We start from the raw sequence: 27,719 nt of genomic DNA on the forward strand, positions 1-27,719 counted from the left end.
TCAAGGCAGCCCTCCAAAACGATCTCGCTTCGTTCGGGTATCAAAGTTTTCTTCGGAAATCATTCATGGAACATTTAAAAAGGAATGCAGAGATGCCCACCCTGAGGAACACCTGATATGTAATCACAACTTCTGAGAACACATTTTTTCAAATTTTAACTGCTTGTATTTGACCCTTAAGGAACCAAACCACACCACCAAAAATTCTCAACGTCAAAAGCTTCCCAACAAGCAAGTCAAATGTCAACGTTGTCAAAGGCTTTGCAGAAATGGGTATAATTTGAATCAACCTGTCATCTATTCTCCAACAAAGCCTGTTCATAAAACAAAAGCTTGGTAATACATGTATCGCCCTTTTTTGTCAAGCCACGCATTCACCCACAGTAACATCTTTTAAACAATAAAGCAACTTTATCAGTCACCAATAATTTCGACATTGATGTCCTTGATATAGAGCGATAATTTTTAATATTTCACATATTTCCATTTAAAAATTGTCAGTCAGTTTCTTAGCATTAACAAAAATCATTTCCGAATTATTTTGTAAAAGCGGCTTTGTCCAGTTGCACTTCTTCACCTCAAATTATACTGTAAGGATATTTTAAATGTTTGTACGAGTCCTAAGGTGTTTTACTTTTTGAACGCGGGCTTCAGTTCTTAATAAAAAAAATTATTCTAGAATAAAAACATTTATTATTCATACCCCTAAATATACAATACACAATGTTATATTTATCATGTACATAATCAAACCTTAAAACAATAATTATTATTAAAACCTGAAAAGAAAATACCGATGACTAAGTAGGCTTCAGTCGACGCAATTGCAACATAAAACCATCATTAGGCCTGATACAAGGTCTGGCAAGTTTAACGATTTCATAAGCTTCATCAAACATTAATTTCCGTTTTATTACAAGATATGCAATTACGACTGAAGCTGATCTACTAACGCCCGCATTACAGTGCACCAACAAGTTTTCCCGCCTATTTAGGCTACTTTCGATAAAATCCAGACATTTCGGAAGAATGTCGAGCAAATTCGCGTTGTCCAAGTCGAGAATTTTGACGAACTTATAATTTATATCAGGGGTCTTTGCTGGTTCAACACCTAAACTTAAAACATGCTTAATTTGATGGCCCTCTAGGACACTCGGGTCGCAACAGTCCTGAGACCCTAAATATAAGTAATCGACGATTTTCGCAGGGACGTCATCGGGTTTAAGGTCGATGATGAAACCCGTCGAAACTTTATCCAGCTTTTTAACGATAGAATTAGAGACTACGAATATTTTCCCATCTTCTTGGGTCACAACTGTTTCTGTGGGTTTTAGATGTTTCTTTTTTTCACGGAGTTCGGAGAGAAAACTCATTTATTAGGCTGAAACAAAATAATCCTTTTGTACTGTTTTTCTTTTTAATATGGATAAATACAGAAAGTATTTGAAAAGAGGAACTATACTAATTAATAAGAAGTTACCGTAATAAAGGGACGACATTTGAAAAAAGATGTGTAAAATATCTATAATGGATTTAACAAAATAGCTTTGTTATATGTACCGGTAAAATACCTAAAGCAAATTTTGACGAACCGGCAATTCTGACAAAATGGAATTAACTTTACGAGGTAAAAGTCATAATATTAAAAACAAATTTATTGGGTAAAATAGGAATTAAGAAACGTAAATTATAAAATAAACACTTTGTCGACACTTACAAGATGAGGTTCAGTATTTTAATTATATGTTTGAAGATTTCATTACAAAATGAAATAACCATCATATTTTACTGAATAAGTATTTTCTCTTTTTTTAAATGGACTTATTTTTTAACGAACCTATTTGAGACTACTAATAGACCGCTGAATATTTCCATTTTTTAAGACCATTTTTGCACCAATTTTCTATTAGAAAACCAAGGGGAATAAATCTGACCTTTATGGTGAACTTTATTTTACTATGAGATCAGCAAAAGTCTATTTAAACTTCTAAGATTCCGACAAGAGAAAATAAAGAACCGTCCTTTATAAGGAGAAATGACCTTCAGCTGATCTTCAAGGTTAAACAAGGTATAAAATTAAGAAACATATTTAAATGTAAAACTTCCTGCTGTTTAGATTGCAGGTGTCAGAAATAATGTCGTTTAACAAAGTCCGAGGTTTACTCATTATTATATCTTCTTGGAAAATTATTTCATGGTCTTGGTCAGAGGAAATATTGAGCGTACCGGGACCCTTTTACACCCTGCAACAGATATTAGTAAGCCATATCAAGGCAAAGAAATAGCGCGATTAAAATGTCATTTATTTTAATATTATAACACCACAAAGACAAATTTTAGAAAATGTTTGTTTTCTATCGATTAATGTAATGTAATAACCACCTTGCAAATTTCGTAAATGTAAGTCATTTTTAAAATCGAAATAATTAAATTGCAAAACTTTATATGATAAAGTTGTGTTGGTAAAATATGTATGTTATCCCAAAATTCTAATACAAACTGTCCCTACATGGAAATTTGGGTATGGAAAAACCTATCTTGGCCGAGAAGAAATGCTTACAAAAGTGAAACACTAAATAAAGGCAAACCATTTTAAATTCTAAACATCTAAGGCAAAAAACATCATAATTGAACAAAAAAAAGTTATAGTGAAGGTCGTCCAGTGTCATACAGTTACTATGAAGAAATCTCTTAACCTAAATGAATCTTAAAGTGCCTTAACACCAAAAAATCCCGAATCGGAGGCGCATTTTCAGTTGCTCTTTGACCTAGACCTACTCCTGGACCGTTCCTTAGACGGCTCCCTAGACTTGGAACGTTCTCTGGAACCGCTTCTTGACCTGTGCCCGTTTTCCTTAGACCTGGATCTGGAACGATCCTCCCTCGACTTGGATCTCTCCTCCCTATCGTCTTCCCTGGACTTGGACCGATCTTCGCGTCCGTTGGTCTTAGATCGGGACCTGGAGCGGTCCTCGCGAGCCTTTTTAGCTTCCCTCGAGGCGGATCTGGACCGGGAGCGTTTGTTCGAGCGGCTACGGGAGCGAGATGCCTTATTCTCCTTGCTCTTGCTTCTGGATTTGCTTCTAGACTTCGATCCGCTGCGAGATCTAGATCTGGAGCGGCTTCTGGAGCTCGATTCGCCTCGTCTACGGCTCTTGCTTTTGTCCTCCACAACTCGGATACGTCTACCGTTCAATTCGGTGTCATCCAACTGTTCAATAGCCTTTTTCATATCGCTGCGGCTGGCGAACTCTACTACGCCCTCGTTTTTATGATCTCTATGGGCGTCGGCGTAAGTAACCTCACCCGCTTGGCGCATATAGTCCTTAAGGTCTTGCCAGGACACTCTGCTGGAGAGATTTTCGATTATCACTCTATGCGCGGTGCGTGTGGGCGGTCCGTAACGATCTCTACCGCTATTTCTATCTCTGTCTCGGCCTCTGCTACTGCTACTCCCTCTGGAATCGGCCCAGCGGTCTCTTCCTCTAGGAGTCCCTCTCGCCCTCTCCACAGTCACCCGCTCTCCCTGGATTCTTTTGCCGTTTAATTCATAAACTGCATCATCCGCGTCACGGTAATCATCAAATTCGACAAATCCATATCCGGATTTCAGGGTGACTTCACGCATACGTCCGTAGCCGCGGAAAAAACGCTCCAAGTCGCGCTCGTTGGTGCCGTACGGCAGGCCTCCTATGTACACCCTCGAACCTACCATTTTTCACGAATTTCTACTAATTTTCCACAAAGGATTCCTTGTGATAATCGATTTCGCAGAGATAGAGGCCGTAACCGGGTACTGTGTTAATGCGGGGATTCCAAGAGTGCTTCGAAGGCACTTCAAGCATAAAACGGACCTCGTCAAGTGATATTGAGCCTATAGCGACAGCTAAAAGGGTGGCGGTGGTACGTCGAACCTGAAACATAAAGTGTTATTTTAGTTTAATACTAGAAAACTAATAAATAGCTCAGCATTTTGCAAGTGTTTATATCATTATTACTTTGCGCAGCTTCTGTTTGTTACATAAACAGTAATGAACTGGCATGTTTTTTAAAAATTAATATGAAATGATGAGAAGATTGGACATACAGTAGTAGGATGGTCCCAATTCTTTTTTGTCGTTTTGATATTTTTTCTTAAAGTTACAGTTTCACTGTAAATGCTTATGAGGCTTGGCTTGTAAATAAATAAAATATTAATGTACTTCAAAAATCAGATTGACAACTATAAGTAACATGATAAATTGTTAGTCATTACAGTGATCTTATACAGGGTGTTAAAGTATGAGATGCTGATCCTTAAAGGTGTTAATCCTTAGGTAATTGTAAGAAGAAAAGTTCAGACGAAGCTATGGCCTAAACTCCGTAAGTTTTGAGCTTCAGTGTGTTGAAAGTTCTTTTTTTCCGCGGTAATCGCATGTCGAACGAAAAAAAGGCAAGAAATCTAATTTTGTCCTAAAATGAATGGGGATTATAAAAATAGTCTCTATTTTACGGAAAAGCAGTGGCGTGTGTGCTAAATTTCATAAACATATCTAGAAATTTAATAAAGTTATGATGAAGAAGCGATATTTTTCTTAAGATTTTAACACCCTCAGCTCTGACCTGTAGCTCAAAAGTTAAGGGTTGAGAATATAGCTTAATTTGAATATTCTTAAAATCACCTAAGGATTAACACCTTTAAGGATCAGCATCTAATTCTGTAACACCCTGTAAAGAAATTGAATATATTTATTTTCATTTTTTCATAAGTCAAAATGAGATGATTATCAAATTATTAAAACTAGCATGAGTCTCACAATTTCCATACTTCCATTTTATTGATATACTCTCATATCTATATTTTTTTTAAACTAATGTTTGCGATTAAATCATGATTTATTTACAAGTTGATATGCCAGCAGCCATATATTAACAGATATACTGGGTGACACATGAATGAGGAAGAGATGAGTATTTTATTCTTTAAGCTAAACAAATGAAATTGGTATATTGATGGAATTGTTAATCTGTTGACATAATCAGTTGTTTTCCGTCCCTTCCTGTTTAACCGGAAGTGGCACTAACTTTCTTATTTTAAATGAGACATTTCGTATATTACGAGGTGTGACAATTAAGTAATGAGACTGATTTTGTTGCGCTATGGTAAACCTGCGACCTTAACATTCCTTTCCCCTTCCCCGGCATCCCTTCCCTCTCCATTGATACACTGGCCATCGCTCTAGCTTGTTTAGTTCGCCTGCTGTGTCGTGTTGAGTGGACGTGCGTTGGTGGTGCGAAAGTGCGAATGATTGTCACGAAAATGCAAAAACGAAATCTAGAGCAACGCGTCGCAATAAAATTTTGCGCCAGATTGGGCGAAACAGCTTCGGAAACGTACACTAAAATTGTAAAAGTGCATGGTGATAGTGCTCTTAGTCTTGCCCAGGTGTTTCGATGACATAAAGAGTTTATGGAGGGGCGAGAAAGCGTGGAAGACCGGTCGATGTGCGGACTGATGCGCAGCGTGTACGCGCCCTTATCCTTAAAAATCGGCGTTTAACAGTCCGAATGCTAGCCTCCGAACTAGGTATGAACCGTGAGATAAATTTAACCGACGATTTTGGGATGACAACGCGCCGTGCCATATCGCCCTTAGCGTGTCCCAGTATTTTTGTACTTTTTTTTGTTCCCTAGAACAAAATCGGTGGTCAAAGGTACCCATTTTGAATCGATTACGGACATCCAAGCGTGACGAGGGTACTGGCGGACATCCCAGTCGAAGCGTTCTAGAACTGTTACGAAACATGGAAAATGCGCTGGAATCGTTGTATAGCTGCCCAAGGGGACTACTTTGAAGGAAACGGCAGACTCATTACTTAATTGTCACACCTCGTAGTACGTTATTTCGATAGAAAATAATAATCTGAGACCAATGATACTGTATTTGCTACTTTTTGTTATATACTCATAGAAAAAAACATTTTTTCCAAATTTTGAAATAGGATGCGTTGAAATTTCTAATTTTTAATTAAGTTATCATGGAAAACTAGATTTCATTGCATTTTATGACTTAAATGTTTTACATGTCTATTGAAAAATTTGTCCAAACCAGTAAGGTTGGCATTTACTTAATTTTTTTTAAATATCACGTTGTTGGGAACAACCACTTTTGAAATTTTTTTTTAATCAAAAAATTTGATTTTTTTTTAATTGGATGATAAATAAGCCCATTAAGCCCATAAGAAAAAAAAACTAAGTCACATAAATAAATGCATACAATTCATACAAGGCTTTGATCTTTTGAATAGAAGGCTGCGTCTTGACGCGTTCTTTAATTATTTTTCAATTGACATAATATATGACATCTTGTCAAATACAATTTTAGTGTTTACTAATATGTGAAATGTTTACTGGCTGTATTTCTGAAAAACTATATTTCAAAGTGGATGTTCATAAGGTGCTATTTAAAAAATAGAGAAAACGCAAAAAATACTGGTTTGGAAATTTTAAATAGGCGTGTAAAAGATTCAAATAATAAAATACAATGATTATTTTTCTGTGATTACTTGATTAAAACTTTCAACACATTTATGGCACCCTAGTTCAAAATTTAAAGAATTTATTTTTTTCCATGATTATAAAACAAAAAGTAATAAATGCGGTTTCATTATTTTCAGAATATTATTTTCTATCAACATATGTAATAATATAACTATAAATTGTCCTATTTAAAATAAAAAAGTAACAGTCACTTCCTGTTAAGCCGGAAATAATAAAAAATAACAGAATATGTTAAAAAATGCTCTTATAACTATTCTATCGATACACCAAATTCCATTTGCTTATCTTCAAAAGTAAAAAAGCTATTAAGTGTTTTTCCTGTGTCACCCGGTATATTAACAACCTTCTAAATTTGTTAATTAATATACAGGGTGTTTTTTAATATTGCGACAAAATTCAGGAGCGTGTTCTTTGGATGAAATCAAGCTAAAAAGTTCCTCTCAACATATAGTCCTAAACGTCTTAGTTTTTACACTACAGGATGGTAAAGTTGAAAAAAAAAACTACTTTTTTTCAATAAATTTTATACATGTCTTTGAGGCACGTATTCGAATGTTTTACCGGAAAAACTTAAACTGCGTACCAATTTCCGGAAAAATATCTACAGGGGTATCAAGTTTATCGAAAAAACTTAGTTTTTTCTTTCAACTCTACCACCCTATAGTGTAAAATGTAAGACGTTTAGGACGTATGTTCATAGGAAAATTTTTGCTTAATTTCGTCCAAGGAATACGCCCCTGAATTTTGTCGCAATATTAAAAGACACCCTGTATATTTAAATTAAATCGAAACTACCGTGTCGTCAATAAAATTAAATTTTTTTGAAAAATATTTCATTTGGATAACAAGAAAACCCATTTTCACATATTGTCAAGTCATAAAAGCTCACTTGAATAATGTGACTTAAATTTAAAGGATTTTAACTATTGACATGTAAATATAAAGTATTTGCAAAATGAAAAAAAATTAATTGAATTATCAGTTTTTGGCATAAAAAACTACATAAGATGTAGCTTAAAAAATAGAGAAAAATTACTTAGGGTTTTGCTTGTAACCCTAATTATCTACAGAAACAGATCACCTAATTAAACTACTTATTTATTAGAAACATGAATTCACCAGAAAAATGAATAAAAATTCTTTAAATTTAAAAATCTATTCATTAACGCAATTAAATTTATTTGAATTGAGTCATGCTAATCTTGCTCAAAACGTTTTTATTGATAAACCATTTCCAAATTGTTTGCCAATTTAACAAATTTTGTCAGTTTTAAAAGGAATTAGTCCTCACACCAACTAACCATCAATCAATTTTCCCTGATTATTTACGAAAAATTTAAAAATTAACCTAAAAAGTGTTTACCTTTTTAAGTTCTACCTCAATTGACTAAAAATTTCTAATTTTTCCACTAACTTAAATGATATTAAACTTGCAAAATGTTTTCTGTAACTTGTATAACTAAATGAACAGTAAATAAGTAGGCATTTACTACCAGATTCAAATCTTGCAATTAAATATGAATTTATTATAAAGTCACAATAGCAAAGAAATGAATCTGTTAGTGATTAACACGGATTTAAACCATATGAAAAAATAATGGCAGCCAGTTCCAGCTTGGGCAGCTCCAACCAAAAGTGAGGGGGGATCCGCATCTAGTCCAGTCCAGTCCAATCTTCTGGTTTGCACCTTAGAGCCCGAAAACGTGTGTTGTAATATTTTTTGACCCGATAACACAGTGGCAATAACAAAACAATAATCATTTCATACCTACTACTCTAGATGAATTTTAACCCAGAAGCATACCTGAAGATGGACGACAGTTAGACTGAAACCTGGGTAGAAATGGTAGGTAGTAGTGGGTGGGAGTAGCGCAAACCCGCAAAGACCACGAAGGCATGATTGATTGATTGGCGGTCCTTGGCTGGATTGGCCAATGGAGCTAAGGTCAAGGCAAGGCAGGCACAGCCGTCTTTTAATTGGTCAAGAGGTCAATTTTAGGTTCGATTCACTGTAAAATGGTCACTTTACTTTTGTGTTTTTATATTGTAGCTTTTTTTTTTTTTTTGTAAAAAGTGAGTGGATAGATAGCTTTTAGTATTAAAGTAGTAAGATTAATTTTTTTTTGCTATTGGGTTAATATCCAAAAAGTTGTTAAAGAATTGAATAATGTATAATATTATGTTTTCTTATTATTTAAAAAATTAGTAGTATTTTAAAGAACAAAATATGCATTATTTGCAAATATTTTATCAACACCTAATTTTAACTTGTTTCTTACAGAGATAAGATAAAATCATATCAATTTTTATTGTTTGCAATTTAATCAAAACTTGATAAAATATTTTTATAACTGATTTGAGATAAGTTATGGAAAAACATATTTCATTATTTATATAGCATTAAAAAAAGTGATAATTTTGAGATTATAGTATAAGATGTATATATACGATATGAGTACAAAACACAAAAAAAAATTAGTAAAGAAATTTTTTTCAGATTAAAATACTTATGCATTTAAATACTTGATATAATGTAGCTTTTTAGTTCATGAATTATTTAAGCAAAATAATTAATATGTAAATGTTTTTTTTTAGAACTTTGATTATCAAGAGCATGGTTCAAAATTGAGGAGAATTGGCAGTGAGAAGAGCTGAAGAAGGCAGTGTCATCAACAAAAAGAGTGATAACATTGCTCGAAGGTACTTTCCCGCCGTTTTTGCCGCTAATATTTTTCATTTTTTTGTAAGATTTAATCCAATTTTAGGCAATAAACACTAAGTATTTAAAAATAACTTTAAAATTAATTCACATTACCAGTTATATGTACTTTAATAAGATGAAGCTCCAAAAATTAGGTTTTTGGAATGTTTTTAGAATTCCAAGATAAAAATGAATATTGTTCACTGTATACAGTGCGAGTCTGTAACTTGGAATAAATTCAATAATAAATAAGCTCCAATATCTCCTAAAAAATCAAGGTTCAGCAAATCATTAACATTAATCAGGAAGAGAGTTGTGCCCAACACAGACCCCTTAGGAATACCACATGTAATGGTTTTGCTATCCAATGCTCTGCCCTTGATAGAGACTGAGTGTGTCCTGTCTGATAGATAAGACTTATTTCATGCAAGCTCAACACCTTGGAAGCCATACTTATAAAGATTAGACCACAGTATTCTGTGACTGACACAATCGAACTTTTGTGATAAATCACAAAACATATATTTTACATCAAAATTTGCTCAAGGAGACCCCATGTGTTTTTTTTTTATTATAATAGGTGATCAACCTCATTTAACCTAACCACAATAATAAACTATTAAATCTTAACCAAATTAACAACCATATATTAACTATTTAATTATCATTAACACTGATATGGCTCTAATAACTTAACTACAACCCATAAATGAATATAAAAAAGAACAATGACTAAAAGCTAATATCACAAATATTTAAAAATTAAAATCAAAAGTTAAAAAAATTAACAAAAAGACTCAAATAATTTCTCTAATTTGATGCCTAAACTGAAACAAGGTAATGCCTAAAATATACAGTTCACCTGAGTTTAACAATCTTACAGTCCTCTCAATTGGAGAGTGAGATGCATAATTAGTGCCATGAAAAAGCAGGAAAAACAAATGATTATGTCTTAGGTTTCTAGTTGGCACATTAAAAAAAATCATCTTCAGAAGTTCAGGGCAATTTATGACCATTTAACAGCTTGAATATAAAAATAAGATCTGAATGTAAACATCTTTGTTTTAAAGTTTAGATTTAGCATCTCCAATACATGGTCATATATATGATTATCAGGGATTCTCATATTTAGCTTAAACAGACAAAATCTAACAAATTTGTTCTGAACCCGTTCCAAGGCTAAACAGCTATTCATGTAAAATGGCGACCAAACCATTAAACCATCAAGCAGAGAAACTACAAGTGACATATAAACTCTCTTGCAGGTCTCCCTACACTTGCGAACCACAAAGCCAAGAACCCTGGATTACTTTAAAATAATATTATTAATGTGTGTATTAAAGGTTATTTGTTCATCAAACGATATCCCAAGGTCCTTTATTGTGCTGCAGTACTGAATATTACGACCAGAAACACTGTAAGTTGAACCATTCCTCTTATTTCCTCTGTAAAAACTCATATTACACTTGCTAATGTTTAAAAATAAATTATTATTAATACACCATTCATTCAATTTGTTTAAATCCTGCCGCAACCTAACCTGGTCAAGGGAAGATGATATTTGTCTATAAAATTTAACATCATCTGCAGATTTCAAGAAGTTACTATTTTCAAAACAGGAGGCAATATCATTTATAAATATATTAAACAGCAGAGGAGAACAATGGCCACCATGCAGAACACCAGAGTAGACAACAATAGCTACGTTTACAACGTGGGTACCAAATATTTAATACTTGAATCAAATGACGTCATGAGGACTATTTTTTCGGTGTAAACGGCAGCGCACTAAAATTTGATCCGCGAATTTGATGCTTCCCAAACAGGGTAGATTAAATTTAGTTTTTTTTTAGTGTTAACATCTAGGACCTATTTTAAAGTACCAAAATGACAAGTTTGACATTTTATTGGATGTTAGCTTACGAGGTTTTTATTTTTGTACACAAAAATAAAGAAGAAAATACAGAGGACAAGCTTAAGCCTTGAAAAAGAAATTATTAGTTTATTTTTATTATCATTAAACAATAACATTTTTAAAGATTTAGAGATTATGTCATATAATTCTTTGTCTAAACTCACTTCAACTGACATTTTGATCCTAGAGATAATCCTAGACTAATTTAACCCTCAAAATCAATCCTTGTAAACAGGGCTGTACTAAATAAAAATAGTCTATCATTTGATCCATGGACCTAATAGATCCGCGCGTTGTAAATCTAGCTAATGTCTGACCTAGCATTACCAATGCAAACTTGCTGGGTCCTTTCCGCCAAGAAATCAGAAAACCAAGCCACTAATCTCCCAGAAAAGCCAAACAGTTCCAACTTCCTTAGTAATATGCCATTATTAACTCTATCAAAAGCCTTGAAGAAGTCAGTATAGATGACATCCACCTGACACCCCTTCCCCAAGGCAGTTAGTAAATCCTGATGAAATATCAGCAAATTTGTCAATGTTGATTTTCCAGATGTGAACCCACACTGCTCACCCACCAATAACTCCTTACGATGAAAATGCAACTGCTCATTCAAATAAGCCCATCCAAAAGCTTTGGGATTGCAGACTGTATACTCACACTTCTATAATTCATTAATTCACTGATATCACCAGCCTTAAATATTGGTACCACAAAGCTGTGTTTCCATAAAGTTGGAAAAGCTGCTGTATCCAAAGATCTTTTAAATATAATAAAAAGAGGGTAAGAAATAGTACAAACACATTTTGACAAAAAAAATAATTGGGAACACCATCCGGACCTGAACTTAGCTTTGGCTTTAGCCTTAAAATTTTATTAAATACCAAATCAAGTGACAAATTTACATTGGGAATGGCTGTATTATTTACCCTAGTCTGATCGCAAGCAGTAAGGTTATTTGGGCTATTCTGTTCATATACAGTGGAAAAAAATTGAGCAAAACCCTCTGCAATTTCCTCACATTGCAAGAATTGATTCTCTGTAATTCATCAAATTAGATATTCCATTTACCTCCCTATCCTTATTTAAATTAAACCAAAAACTTTTAGGGTTAGTATAAAGCTGCTGATCCAACTTCAAAAGATGATTTTGATAGCAAATATCGCTCAAAGTTTTATATCTCTTTCTGAGATTAGAAAATTTTAAATAGTCAGCTGCTCAATTACTGGTCCTGTTGCTAATGGTTGATCAAAAATTGACCTTTTCAATTAAAAATTTGGCACCATACAAGTGGATCTCCACAAAATTTTTGTGTCAATTTATAACTGTCAATGAAACTTTGATTCCCCAATTCATTCCTGAAAGGGCAACCATGTTTTGGGATGTAAAAGGAATTATTTTAATTGATTATCTGGAGAAGGGTAAAACCATCACAGGCCAATACTATTGGACCAAAATTCAGTTTATTTTTAACTTTGGTTAACCTCATTTGACTCAAAAAAATACTTATTTATGTGTTACCATGAAAATGCATTTCCCATTATTTTCCATTGCAAAAAATAATGAATAGGTCGCATTGTTCCCTCAATCACCATGTCTTAGAGGTAAAAAAATGAGAACAAAAAGGGAGATATCAATTCTGCAAATTGGTATTTTGAGGGACTTAAAGCAAATTATAAAAATGTTATCACTGAGGTTTGTATTAAACTTGATGGCGATTAAGAAGAAAAATAATAGAAAAAATTTAGTTGCTATTTTCTTTTTTAATAAATATTTATTTATGACCTCAATTCAGATTACAATACTCTGAGGCCTTAGACTATTTAAATATAATAGAGATAAAAAAAATATATTATAATAACAAAGCTTTAACAATTTGGTGTTTTTTTGTTTAGCTTGTTCTTTTTTTTCAAGAAAGTCTTTAGGTTACAGTATGCCACCTTTTCATTTGTTTGTTTAAAACATAGTTTTCGGTATAGAATTATTTTTTTTATACACTGGTAAACTGGAGTCCTGTCATTTTGTTGTGTTAGTTAGCTCTAAGACTTTCTTTTGTTCTTATATTAAACCCACAACAGTATTTATTTTGTCTAAGGGTAGAATTTGTGTTTATAAGAATGAAAATTCTGTGTACAGGCTTTCACTAGGTGTAAAGTACTTTTTATTAAATATAGTTTTAATTACTTTGTTTTCTCACCTTTGTAATTTATTTAAGTCTTTTTCACTGGTATTTCCATAAAATGAGATCAGATACCTTATATGAAGTTCAATAAAACTGTTATATAAAAAATATTTTGAGTTTTAATTTAATATATAATTGCATCTTCTTAATGCATCCAACATTGGTGCATTTTTTTCATAATGTAAGAGACTTGCACTGGGTCATCACAAAATTTGAATTCTTTGACTTTTAATCCTTAATATGTACGACTCTAAACATGTAACAATTTTCTTCAAGTCAAGCCAGAAACTTTTATGAATAGCCTTATGCAAGCATGTTTTTAACATTTTGAAGAATAATCAAATTAAAAAAAAATCTAGTTGATAAAAATCAAGTTATAATTGATTGAATTTTTACTCTGTCCCTTAATAATTTATGAAGAATATACATATTTAAGTTATAATAGTATTTTTTTGTAAAATGACCCTGTTGTTGTTGATAATCTGTTGATAAAATTTAAAAAAAAATCATTTTTAATGTGTAGTGAGAAGTCAGATATGATGTATGTGAAGCTAGTGAGAATTCAATAATTTTTTACAAAAAAACCTTCATTTGTAGAGATTTGCAACCATCTAAAATTTAGATATTTATCGTGTATTGCTTAAAAAAGTTTTATCCAAATCCTTTAGGAGTTTTAGCAGTTTATATTTTTTAGCATCTAACAATTCAATAACTTTTTATGAAAAAAACTTTCTTTGTACAGATTTGCAACTGAAATCTGAAATCAGCTTAGATATTTATTATTTATTACAGAAAAAAGTTTTAACCAAACTTTTTGGGAATTATACCTATTAATTTTTTTTTAGCATCTATTAATTCAATAATTTTTTACCAAAAAAGTTTTGTTTGTAGAGGTTTCCAACCATCTAAAATTGATTAAGATATTTATGATATATTTTAGAAAAAAAATGTATGCAAAACCTTCTGGAATTTTGAGAGTTTGTATAGGTTTGGGACCATCATAATTTGATTTAGGTATTTATTTTTAATATCTAGCCAAAAAATTATTACAATCCCTTGGGAATTTCAGGAGACATGCCAATATATGCTGCATTCTTGATTTTTGTTGCTGGATATCAATTGCACATTTGCTTCACACACATTGTTACAGGCAATTTTTTTTCTCATAAACTATTCCCTTTGAAAGTATACTTAATATTCCTTAGCAAAAAAAATTTACAACCATGTTCCTCTATGTATCAGACAAATTTTAGAAGTTAAGAAATTCAAAAAGAAATTAAAATCACTTTTATTATCCAGGGCAAATTACAGTCTTGATGATTTTTTTAATGATACCTTTTGACCTGTGCTCTAACATCATTTTAGTGTTTTAGTTTTGTTTCCTATTAAATAATTTAATTTACTTCCTCTAAATTCTCTTTTATTGACAGCTTTACTTATTTTTTAATCAAATTTATCAAAAAGATGCTTTATTTTTATTTTTTCAATCTGTTTTGTTATAATTAATTTTGGTAATGTGTGTAAATTTTATGGTAAAGTGTTTTAGATTTTATGTTTGTTTGAAATTTAAAGTGAATTTGGAATGTTTTTAGTTTTTAGGATGCTTGCACACAAGATTTTGTTGTCTTACGTAATATAGCACATTTTCTTTCTTTCTAATAAAATTCTAAAATGTTCCGAAACCATATATACTGAAATACTCTAAAGGAATGGCAATTGATAATGATTAATTGTAAAAATTAATGTGTATTAACCTATGAACTTATTAACACATGCAATAACCAACCAAATTTTGAAATTACTTTAGAAGAATGCTTTGTCACAAAATTTAGTACTGATAGAGTGAACCTAATAAAATATATGTGACTGCACCATATACAGTGCCGGCCAAAAGTAGAGAAACTTTTAATTTATTTTCTAATTTAATAATCTATTCAAAATTTTTATGACACCATGTATTAAAAATGTTTATCTAAGCCTAAGCCATAAATTCATACCAAAACAGTTTGAATAATTATCACAGGACTGTAAATAGTAAACAATGTTTTTTTTACTTGAGGACATAAATGGAGAAACTTTTTGTATTAAATATTTTAAATTAAATAGGTCTCATTTGAAGCAGTTCGTTTTCAATTGTGAAGAAGCCTATTTAGTATTAAAATGCCTCAAGGTATAAATTTATCTGAACAAATAAAAAAACTTATAATTGAGAAGCACAATGCGGGAGTGAAACAAGTAACAATCGCTAGAGAACTTGATCTTCATAAAAGTGTCATTTGTAAACAAATCAAATTGTGGCAAACTAGAGGCACTACTGCCAGCATCTCTAAGCCAGGTAGACCCAAAAAAATAACATCTGCAACTAACAAGCTAATTAGACCATGTTCTATAAAAAATCCATTTTTCTCTGCCATTTTTCTCTGCCAAAGCTCTTCATTCTTACTCCCGATATTCTGACAAATTGTGATAGTTTTATTCCCAATAACACAGGTTATTTAGTGTCATAATGTGCAGCTTTTTTTCGCCGATATTATAAAACTATTATTGTGTATTAATATTAATCTCGAGTTACTAGAAAGTGGATAAACAACTACCAAAATCATTTGCTCTTTGAAATTTACTGCAATTCCAACAAAAAAAAAGGAATGCACTGATAAAAAGACCAACGGACGAACTTACGCGCAGTTTTCGCATGTACCAATTTTTGCATGATCTACGTTATTTTCATTTTCCTACGTTATTTGGCGAATCTGAATCTTTCTTCATAACTTATAATGTCTAACATATGTTCCTCCTGCTCTCAGGATTGTGTGCTGAAAGAGCCAAAAAATTCAAACGATGTTTTTGGCTACCCATGTGATTTTTGTAAGAAGATTTTATGCAGGAAATGTTCAGGAATTAGTACCACTGAACTTCGGACCATCGTCATGAGCAGCCGAGTTATGCCTTATATATGCAAATTGTGCTTGCCAAAATTAAATGAAACCATGCAACTAGTTAACCGTGTCACAGCTCTTGAGATTGAATTTACCAAATTAAAAAGTAGTACACAGGGAATTTTGGATTCAGCCAATCTTATGAGGTCTTTTTCGAATGACCTAAAAACAATAAAATCCCAATTTTCAGCAAGTCTTAAGGACATCAAATCTCTAGTTAAAACGGAAATAGAAGGCTTAAAGAATGCAGCTAAGGATAATTCAAATAGTTCTGCACAACCAATTACAAGCCAAGCTCCAGAGGAAGAAGTTATCCTGGAATGGCAGGAGCGGCAGAAGAGATCAAAGAATCTAATGCTCTTTAATTTACCTGAGGGTGAGGACAAGAAAAAGGTCGAAGAACTATTTAAACATCTCACTGAAAATCCCCCAGAGGTGTTACACTTTTCTCGGATTGGTAAACCTAACGCAAATCAGGCTCGGGCTTTAAGGATATCTCTCAAATCACCAGATGATGTCATGAATCTTGTCAGGAATCGCTTTAAACTTAAAGGAAAGAATGTTTTCTTGAACTTTGATCTCACCATGAAGCAGAGGGATGCTGAAAAGAAATTGTCAGTTGAGCTTAGTAGCCGGAGAGCCCAGGGTGAAAATGTATCCATTAGGTATCGTAATGGTACCCCATACATTTTTAAGAAAAAAAACTAATAAACGGGCCTTCTACAACAAAGCAACCATCCCATAGACAGCAAAATCTAGATATTTACTACCAGAATGTTCGAGGATTGAGAACTAAGTTGTCAGTTCTCCAGAGTAACATTATCTCTAATTGCTACTCCATAATTTTACTAAGTGAAACCTGGCTCTCGGCTGATATATCGGATGCAGAGCTTGGTTTGGATAAGTACAATGTCTTTAGGACTGACAGAAGTGCAAAATCTAGCACCTCCTCAAGAAGAGGTGGTGGAGTATTGGTGGCGATCTCAAAGGAACTATCTAGTGCTGTAATAAACTTGTCAACAGACCTTGAACTGCTATTTGTTAGTGTAGGCTCTGGGCTAGGAAAGTTCATAGTGGGCTGTATTTATTTCCCTCCAAAATCACCTTCAGAGAAGTACAACATGCTCAGCCAAGAGATCGATTCTTTCTCTGGGAATCAGGAGTGCCCATTACTACTGTTCGGGGACTTCAATCTGCCAAAAGCAATTTGGTCATCAGACAACTTTTGTTCTCAAGCGACCAGTGCACTGGGTGCTTGCCCTCTGGAAGTCGAGTCCATAGAAGTGATATCAGACTTATGTAGTTTCCACAATCTATACCAATTGAATAATATTCCAAACCACCTGGGGAATACACTGGATCTGATTTTTTGTGAGAGTACCTTGTCTGCAGAGGTCACGGCAGCTGATGATGCTCTGGTTCCACAGGACAATTACCATCCACCCCTCCTTACATCCATTACTGTTTCGAGAGGACATACTAATCATCCAGGTAGATTTAACAATCAATATTATTATGATTATAATTCAGCAAATTTTTATTTAATTAATGGCCAGGTTAATTGGAATTATGTACTTCAACAGGATTCCCTAGATATTATGTTAAATATTTTTTATTATATACTTTATTCAGTTATACATATTGCTGTACCTTTAAAACGGGTGTCTCGCGGGCACTTTCCAAAGTGGTTTTCTCCAGCTCTTAAAAATTTGGTAATTTCAAAGAAACAGGCACATAAAGTTTTCAAAGATTCGGGTTCCAGAGATGATTATATTACCTTCTCAAGCTTGAGATCAGAGTGTAAATTACTTGCAAAAGTCTGTTTTGAACAATATGTTTCCGAATCAGAAAGAAATTTAGTTGATCACAGTAACATAAAGAAGTTCTAGTCTTATGTAAACTCTAGAAGACTAGGAAATGATCTACCTTCCGAAATGTTCTATAATGATAAGCATTGCCTTCTTGGTCCTGCCCTACCTGATCTCTTTGCTGATTACTTCAAAACAGTTTATTCAACCAAAAACTACCCTGTACCTGAATCTTTATCCTTCAATAATATCAACATAAGCAATTTTCACATAAATATTTCTACAATATACAATGAAATTTGCAGCTTGAACACCAATAAGGGTCCAGGGCCAGATGGCATACCACCCTCCATCCTTAAATCATGCAGTTTTGTTCTGTCTCATCCACTTTTTATTTTATTCAATAAATCATTAGAATTGGGAGTCTTCCCTGATTTTTGGAAGACAAGCTACTTGACCCCTATACATAAAGCAGGAAACAAGGGCGACGTAAGCAACTATAGACCAGTGTGCAACTTAAACCCTATTCCAAAACTATTCGAGAAAATTGTAACACAACATCTTACATCATTTTTGGGTCCTACCATTATATCAGAGCAGTTTGGCTTTAAGACCAGGAGATCAACAGAGCTTAATCTATTGACTTATGCAGACTATCTGGCGAGCGTCTTGGATAGGGGTGGCGAGGTTCACACTATCTATACCGACTTTTCGAAGGCGTTCGACAGAGTCAATCATGAGATACTTTTGAGTAAGCTTGGAGCCGCGGGTGTAGGGGGAAATTTCTTGAGATGGTTTCGCAGCTACCTATCAGACAGGTCCCAAATTGTAAGGGTCAATGGCTTCATGTCCTATGAGCTAAGCGTTCCCTCAGGTGTTCCTCAAGGATCACATTTGGGGCCGCTTCTTTTTAATGTTTTTATGAACGACATCCACTCATGTTTTAAATATTCCAGATTCTTATGTTTTGCAGACGACCTGAAATGTTTTCTAGCTATCTCCTCTCTTAATGACTGTGTCAATCTACAGTCAGATCTTTCCAGACTGGAGAGTGGTGTGTTCAGAACTGCATGGATTTGAATCCAGCCAAGTGCTATAGTATTTGCTTCTCCAAGCGTAGAAATACCACAACATTCGCATATTCCTTGTGCAATAGACCCTTGTCGAATGTGACAACAATTAGGGACCTTGGAGTCATATTCGACTCATCTCTTACATTTAGCTTTCATATATCTGAGATAGTAACAAAAGCCCTTAAAATAATAGGTTTTGTCAAGAGATGCACAAGAGATTTTACAAATACCCCTGCTATCCGCATGCTCTACTGTACATTGATCAGACCTTTGTTGGAGTATGCCTCCTCAGTCTGGAGTCCTCATTATGCCTGCTATATTCACAGGTTGGAACAGGTGCAACGGAGAATGCTGAAATACCTGGCATTTAAATCCAAAATTGATCCTGTTGACAACTACCATTATGATTACAGGGTTCTGTATGAGCTGTTTTGTCTTCCTCCTCTTGTTGTTCGTCGGGAACAACGGGATTTAAAAAATTTGTATAACCTTCTGACTGCTTCTGTAGATTCACCAGACCTGCTATATTCAATAGGTCTAGCAATACCTACGAGAAATACAAGGTCAAACAGCCTTTTCTACCAACCTTTCTGTAGAACAAACATCAAGTACAATAGCTTTATTGCTAGATCAGCCAGGCTTGCAAATAATAATACATCTCTGAACATAGATTTCAATATAAGTCCAAGGCGCTTTGCTAAGTTTGTTGAGGATTTTCATGTGTGACTTTGTATATTGTTGTGGGGTTTTTGCTATTCTGTTTAATTGTGTGTACATACTATTCATACTTCATACTATTGGGTGCTGGTTTAAACCAATTTTGGAGGTGATAATTGGGTTCAAGGGAGTGAAAACTGAATTTAATTAATTTTATTGTGTTCTTTTGTTGTATATTTTTTAAGTTCTCCTGTTGCCATTATTTATTAATCCTGTTTTATTCTATGACTGTGATAGTGATGGGTTGTGAATATCAAATGATAATTATATAAAATAATACTAAGTATAAATTGTTTGAGGTTATAAATTATTGTTATTGTAAATTATGCTATTTCTGTAAAAATGGGTAATGCCCGTAAATAAATAAATAAATAAATAAAGATATAAAAAAGGCATATCCCAGCATTTCCCTTTCAGTTCGATCTATTCGAAGACGTTTATGTGACGCCAACTTAAAAGCCAGGAGACCAGTAAAAAAACCTTTCATTTCAACAAAAAAATACACAAATTCGTTTAAGATTCGCAAAAGAACACTTACATTGGACCTATAATCAATGGAAAAAAGGTTTTATGGTCAGATGAAAGTAAGTTCAATTTATTTGGGTCAGATGGCATTAGATAGGTTAGACGTCCCAAGAATGAAAAATTCAACCCAAACTACGCTATTCCCACAATCAAACATGGAGGCGGTAATGTGTTGGTGTGGGAATGTTTTTCCGGGCATGGCGTTGGTTCACTGGCGAGAATAGATGGGATCATGAATAGCCAATATTATCTAAACATCTTAAGGAATAATATGCTTCCCTACGCCGAGGATAATTTGCCGTTAATTTGGAAATTCCAGCATGATAACAACCCCAAGCACACTTCTAAAATTGTTAAGAATTTCCTAACCTCTCAACAAATTCAAGTTCTGAAGTGGCCAGCTTAAAGACCAGATTTAAATTTCATCAAGAACTTGTGGGAGCACCTAGACAAAAAAGTTCGACAAAAAAATCAGAATAACTTCCGAAATAAAGAAGAATTATTCCAAGTCCTAAAAGAAGCATGGAGTGAAATTTCCAGAGATATTATACACAATCTTCTTGAATCTATGCCAAGATGGTGTAGTGAATTTGTGAAGAATAATGGTTATGCCACAAAGTATTAGTGTGCTTTTATCCACATTTTGTGTTATATGAAATATATCTTTATTAAGTAGATACATCTAATATACATAAAAACAAAACTATACTAAATAAGTAACTTAACTAGGTAACAAAAAAAAAAAAAAAAAAAAAAATAATAATAATAAGCACAGTTTCACCCTCTTGAAAGAAAAACAAATAAATAAATGAATTTCCACCAACCACATTAGTTTATTGCCCTAATTCTCCAATTTCCAAATTAATTTATATAAATTTATATAAATTTTTATTCATATAAATTAGTTTGAATTTTTTGTTTTTGATTTTTAATTGTATGTAGGTGTATTTTATTAAATGTTATTAGTTTTAGTGTAGGTTTAGTTTCATCATTATTATTGGTTTTCCTTTTTCTTTCTGCAAGCCAGTAAGCATTCCCACATATAATTACATTTCAAATGTGTTTGTAAGAGTATAAATAAATAAATAAATATAATTCTTTAGAACAGTTTTAAACTGATCAAGAGATTGTGATTCCTTTATTTCTCGAGGAAGACTATTATATTTTTGAAAACCCTTAAAAAACAAAGAATTCATGGTACATCTAAAATTTGGTATTGGAGTAAAAATATCATCACTATTTCTTGTAGGGTAATCATGGACATTTCTATTAAAAGTAATGAACTGTTTGAAATAAGGTGGCACTAAATTATTTACAATCCTATATATAAAAATCATAGAAAGAAAGCAAAACCTTCTCTCAACAGAAAACCAATTTAGAGTGTTGAGCATAAAGGATATTGGTGTAAGGCGGTGTGCATTTAATATCATCCTCATGCCCCGATTCTGAAGTTTCTGAAGTCTGTTAGTCTGGTTTATATTAAATAAATACTGCACTGAGGCAAAAAATCAAAATGTGGTTGAATGATAGTATTATAAACCATTAATTTAGATTGATAAGATAGACTCATTGATATTTTACTAAAAAAGAAAATTTTTTTTGCAATTTTCTCTTCAATATAATCACAATGAGTTTTAAAGTTAAGCAAATTATCAAGTTGCAGACCCAAATATTTCATACATGTTACAAATTCAATTTGTTCATTGTTAATTAATAATTGAGTACTAATATCCACAATTTTCCAATATTTATACTTAGATGTAAATATTATTGCTTTAGTTTTCGCCACATTCAACTTTAACTTATTAATATTTAAATATAATGATATCTGTGACAATACCCCATTCATTTTATCTACTGCTCTGTTAAGACTTGTATCACTACATGCCAAAAATGTGTCATCAGCAAAAAGGTTTATAAATTCACAATTTACAAAAAGCCCAATATCATTCATATACAATATAAATAGAAGAGGTCCCAAAACACTTCCTTGAGGTACTCCCATATTGTTATTTAGTTCAGCAGACTCATTTCCATTAAACCTTACTCTCTGTTTTCGATTATTTAGATGGTCAACAAACCAGTTATAAACAATACCAGCAAGGCCATAGTTCTTTAATTTTTGTAATAATATGTCCCTATCAATAGTTTCAAAAGCTCTCCTTAAGTCCAAGAACACCCCAACCACATATTTATTATTATCAAGATCAGTTTTTATTATAGATAAGGTCAATTGAAGGGCTGATTCGCATGAATGCCCACGACGAAAACCTGATTGATTAGTCATCAAAATTTCATTTCTTGTAATATGTTCCAAGATTTGATCATATACTGCCATTTCTATAACTTTTTCAATTGGTGGTAAAGTATTTATTGGTCTAAATTCACTGGCATTTATTGTATTATTGACCTTTGGAATTGGAATAATTGTGCTAGATTTTAGTTTTTCAGGGATTTCACCAGAGCTAAGAGATGTATTCAATAAATTCAATATAACATGACCAATAGTTTCAAATAAAGATTTTAAAATTTTTGCATTTAGTATTTCATGAATTGAACATTTATTGTCAAGTTTATTAATTATTTTTTGAGCATCAGATAAAGTAAGTAGTCAAAAATATACTTTATTTGCCAAGTTTACAAACTTATGCTAAAAGCTTCCTAATCCTAGAATTTAAAATACAAGTATTTATTGGTTATACAGGACAAAAACAGAATACAGAATCGATTTTGATTGTACATAGAAGCATATTTTATATAAACAAAGACAAAACCAAATAATTTTAAATATTAAAATGAATTGTTAAAATACTCTTCAATGCTGTAGTAAGCCTTTGGTAAGATTAATTTCTTTAGTTCTCTCCTAAACTTTTTAAGGTCTGTAATAGTCCTAATCGAAAAAGGAACATGATTAAATATTTTACGACTAATAAATATAAGAGAGTTTCTCGTAAGTGAGGAGGTGGGGATTGGAAGAGATAAGTTGCCCACTTGACGAGTATTATGACTGGTAGAGGATGGTGGACTTACGGACTTATGTATGAGTGTTGCAGTTTCCAATATAAAGAGTGAGAAAACTGTTAAAATTCTTTCAGCTACAAAAAGAGGTTTACAAGAGACTCTCAGACCAACACCACACAGATACCTTAATGCTTTTTTCTGAATAGTAAAAATTATGTTAAGGAGTCCCTTGGAGCACAAACCCCAAAATGGCAACCCATAACGGATATGAGAGTCTATTAAGGCGAAATAAACTGAACGAGCAAACAACCCCCCCAACTCATGCCTGGCAACCCTGACTGCAAAACAACCAGAAGAAAGTTTAGCAGCGAGGCCCAAAACGTGGTTGTCAAACCTTAAACTCTCATCAATGAAGAGGCGGAGAAATCGACAATAATCCCTACCATGTAGTGCGCTCTGCTCATCAAACAAAAAACCCTCTACATTACACTTAAAGCCCAGAACAAAAGTCTTATCAACATTGAATACAAGCTGATTGCAGATGCACCACTTAAATTATTATTATTTAACTTAAATTTAGACATTTCGAAATTTAAATTGGCATCAATATTATTCCATTTCTGTTGGCTTGGTATACTTTCATTAATTTGTTCAATTCTAGCAACAAAATAAAAATTAAATATTTTTGCAATTTCCGAATATAATTATTTATAATTGTTGATTTTGCTATCTTGGAAATTTATTTATACCGACTTCCAAAAAGCCTTTGATCGGATAGATCACTATATTTTGCTGCATAAATTAACTCAGTATGGTTTTTCAGGGAGATTATTTAATTTATTTCATTCCTACTTGATTGGTAGATCTCAATATGTCGAATATGAGGGCTTTAAATCGAAACTTTTTAACGTAACGTCGGGTGTGCCACAGGGCTCGAACCTGGGTCCACTCCTGTTTAGTTTTTTTATAAATGACTTGATTGAGTCACTCACTTGTCATAGGCTGGCTTTTGCCGATGATTTGAAGCTATATTTAAATGTATATGGTTTGGAGGATTGTGTTTTCTTCAGAACTGTCTAAATACATTGGAGGTATGGTGCGCTGTTAACAGGTTAGGCTTGAATGCAGCTAAGTGTAGTGTCGTCAGTTACTCTAGATCAAAAACACCCTTAAATTTTAATTACTTTATTAATGATACTATTTTGAGTAGATTAGAGCAAATTACTGATCTTGGTATAACCTTTGACTCTGAATTTACATTCGTTCCACACTTCAATAACATAGTCAAGTCAGTCCTGAGAAGGCTTGGGTTCATAATTAGAAGTTCTCAGAGTTTTACTATGGAGTCTACATTAAAACTGCTTTTCTGCTGCTTTGTCAGATCAAAACTGGAGTTTGGCTGCATTATATGGAACCCGCTCTATCAGAATCATGTTGGTCTCCTTGAATCTGTTCAGCGTAGATTTGCTAAGTTTTTGGCCTTCAGGCAGGATGGCATATATCCGGTAAGAGGGTTTGAACATCGGCAACTATTGGAACGCTTCAATCTACATCCATTACAACTCAGAAGAATGATCTTCTCTGTAAAATTCCTGCATGGGTTACTGAATGGATTCATTGATAGTCCTGTACTTCTTTCCGGTGTACGTTTCATGGTGCCTAGGCTTAATGCTAGACATCCCCTAACATTCTTTCTGCCAAGGCCTCATACTAACATCCTGTTGAAATCGCCACTATATACAATATGCGCTATATTTAATCGGATCTGTCACATGTGCGATATAAATTTATCTCCGGTTCATGTGATTGTCGATATCTTGGTGGATCATTACTCTTGGGATTAACACCCATGTGTTTAAGTTATAGTTAGTAGGTATATTGCAGTTAATTTAATTTAATTTAATTTTGTTGAATATGTGATTATCTTGTTAAACTTTTATAATTGGGTTTTTATATCATATTAATAGTTATTTGTTCTAATTCTTTGGATAACTTTTGAGAATGTGACTTTACTTTACTCTTTTTCTTTTCTTTTCATTCTTTTAGGTTTGTTTGTGTGTGTTTTTTTTTTTTTAACTATATTTTTCATTGTTTTGCAACTGTTTCCTGTTATTGGGCAAGTTGCCTGTTGGAAATAAAGGCTTATTATTATATAACATAATTATGTCATAAAAATCAAAAGTTTCTCTATTTTTGTCCTTAGAGAAAATAAATTTTGTTTGCATATTTTGTAATAAATTATTTGTTTTCAATTTTTTTTTCTAATTATTTTCGTCACTACTAGATATAACCATAAACATTATTTACAATTACTTCAAATTAGTTTTAATAAGAAAAAAATAAAAATATTGAAAGTTTCTTCACTTTTGGCCCGCACTGTATATTATAGTTTTAATGTAGTTTAGATTATTTTATGTACTTAAGTGTGAAACTTTAAGCTGACTTCTATGTGTTCCTTTATTTTATTATATTTCTGGAGGAAAAACCTTGTTTGAAACTTTCATAATAAATAAAATAAAATTTGAAAACAATCAATATCTCAAAATTATAATACATATTATTATAATAAACAGCTGTCAAACAAGTTATGAGTTATTACTATAATTAATTGACATCACAACTTGTAAATTAAGGAGCAGAATATTTAAATAAAAATAAGATGAAAAGTTATCAAATGCCCCTTTAAGTGACACCTCAAATTGAGTTTTTTGTCATATCATTCTAAACAAGCATTATTAAGTAATACAATGGCATATTTTACAAAATTTTGTTGTTTTACTTAAAAATGGGATTCTAAGTCAATAGAAGTATCTATCAATTATTAGAAGAGTTTAAAATTAAAATAAGTCAACTTTACTCATTTAAAAAATTAAAGGATTACATTCCTTGAAGGTTTTAACCTTTCTACATTATGGTAGTAGCGAAAGTTGAAAAAGAAGCAAAGAATCTTATTCAGGTTATGCCTTTTAGTTCATGGATAAACCTGTGTAAAAATTGTTAAAAAATGCCGGCTATTCTTCCATAAGAACTTTCATGTACTAACCAAGCAAAAGTACAGGAAAAAAAAATAAAAAAATTTACCATTAAAAAAAAATTGGTAAATAGTATCAGTTATTGAAAACATTTTATACCAAATAGAAAGTTCTGAAATAAGTCCCAGTCAGCCCCGGCATAAGACGCATCGGTAGAGGAGCCCCCCTCGCCTCATTTTCCACACTTTTAGTGGTCTCGAGCCCCCTTTAAGCCCGGATTTTCGCACGAAAACAACAGTTTTGCGCCGCATCTGGTCCAAACGTGGAACGGAGGCCATTTTGTATAACGTTCCGGCCAAGCATCTATACGGTGGTTTTCGGCTTTTGTTTTTAACCCGTTTTTCTTTCTTGAAACCCTGAATTCGAAAGCTACTTACGACAATGCTGCTGCCGGGATTCTTCTGCTAATAACTAAATCTTCGGATTTGCACTTTAACGGGACTTATGACGAAATTTCTTCAGCGAAAACGTGGACTCGTGAAAGCTTTGAGCGGCAAGAGAAAATGATTGATTTTATTTTGACAATTCCGACTTTTGACATTTGACAGTGACTATTGACATATAGGCATGTTCACACGGACTAGTACCGAGAGATTTAGTAGCAACCAAATGAACTCAACCGGTTATGGTTAGGCCGCTATTACACTAGCTTTTGGACTCGAGATCGACCGTAAAAATATCGGCGTCGTTAATTTCGACAACATAACTGCGATCGTCGTCGTGCCTATCTGTGATAGTAAATTAAAAACTACGTAAACTACATGGTGCAAATAGTTTTTTTAAATGTCGTAGAGTAAATGAATAGTTTATGTAACTTAAGAAGTTTTTTAAAATTGTTTTAAAAAACATAAAAAAATTACCCAGATTACACTACTCCAATTAAAAATAGGTCGATCTGCTAAATTCCCCGTTCAACTGGGTAAAAATACAAAAATCTCATCGATTATTCTCAAAGAGACCAACACGCAAAATTGACGAAAACAAAAGTCACGGTCTCACAACATAATCACAGGCTACACGTGTTTTGCTCTAGCTAGAGCATCATCAGGCCTAAAATAAAGTATTAGTCAAAACAAAATTAAAAATTTTAATAAAAAACACTATGAAACCTTTAATTACTAGCCAGACTTCACACTACATAAATAAACAATAATTTTTGGGTTATAATGGAAAAAAAAAAATTTAAAAGTAGACAAAACAATATAGACTCATCAAGAATCGAACCCGATACCACAACATTAAAAGTATGGATGTAAAACCTATCGGCTAAATTACTTCTACTCTACTCTGCTCTACTCTGCGAACTACATTAGCAACTGATCTTCAGGC

The 27,719-nt window shown here is 32.8% G+C and overlaps 3 protein-coding genes across 3 annotated transcripts in view; all 3 read right to left on the minus strand.

Annotated features, from left to right (window-relative positions):
• Window positions 1–670: 670 nt before the first annotated feature.
• LOC126742532 (dual specificity protein phosphatase 19) lies at window positions 671–26,908 on the minus strand. The gene is made up of 2 exons (XM_050449182.1): window positions 26,768–26,908; window positions 671–1,381 (listed from the first exon to the last, which is right to left on the minus strand). The coding sequence occupies exon 2, from the start codon at window positions 1,371–1,373 to the stop codon at window positions 801–803; it is 573 nt and encodes a 190-aa protein (XP_050305139.1). The 5' UTR covers window positions 1,374–1,381; window positions 26,768–26,908; the 3' UTR covers window positions 671–800.
• On the minus strand, window positions 2,283–3,858 carry LOC126742529 (serine-arginine protein 55). Its single transcript, XM_050449179.1, has one exon. The coding sequence runs from the start codon at window positions 3,713–3,715 to the stop codon at window positions 2,753–2,755; it is 963 nt and encodes a 320-aa protein (XP_050305136.1). The 5' UTR covers window positions 3,716–3,858; the 3' UTR covers window positions 2,283–2,752.
• The window catches only part of LOC126742530 (tRNA pseudouridine synthase A), a 39,589-nt gene continuing 20,239 nt past the window's right edge, over window positions 8,370–27,719 (minus strand). Inside the window, exon 5 of the mRNA XM_050449180.1 lies at window positions 8,370–8,549. Within this exon, the coding sequence (XP_050305137.1) occupies window positions 8,547–8,549 (3 nt within the window). The 3' untranslated portion in view covers window positions 8,370–8,546. The remainder of the gene's footprint in view (window positions 8,550–27,719) is intronic.

Source organism: Anthonomus grandis, chromosome 11 (assembly GCF_022605725.1).
Source record: "Anthonomus grandis grandis chromosome 11, icAntGran1.3, whole genome shotgun sequence".
Lineage (NCBI taxonomy): Eukaryota > Metazoa > Arthropoda > Insecta > Coleoptera > Curculionidae > Anthonomus > Anthonomus grandis.

What these genes read in the sequence shown, in the direction of transcription:
- LOC126742532 (XM_050449182.1), bottom strand. Translation starts at nt 1,373, where the DNA reads ATGAGTTTTCTCTCCGAACTCCGTGAAAAAAAGAAACATCTAAAACCC.
- LOC126742529 (XM_050449179.1), bottom strand. Translation starts at nt 3,715, where the DNA reads ATGGTAGGTTCGAGGGTGTACATAGGAGGCCTGCCGTACGGCACCAAC.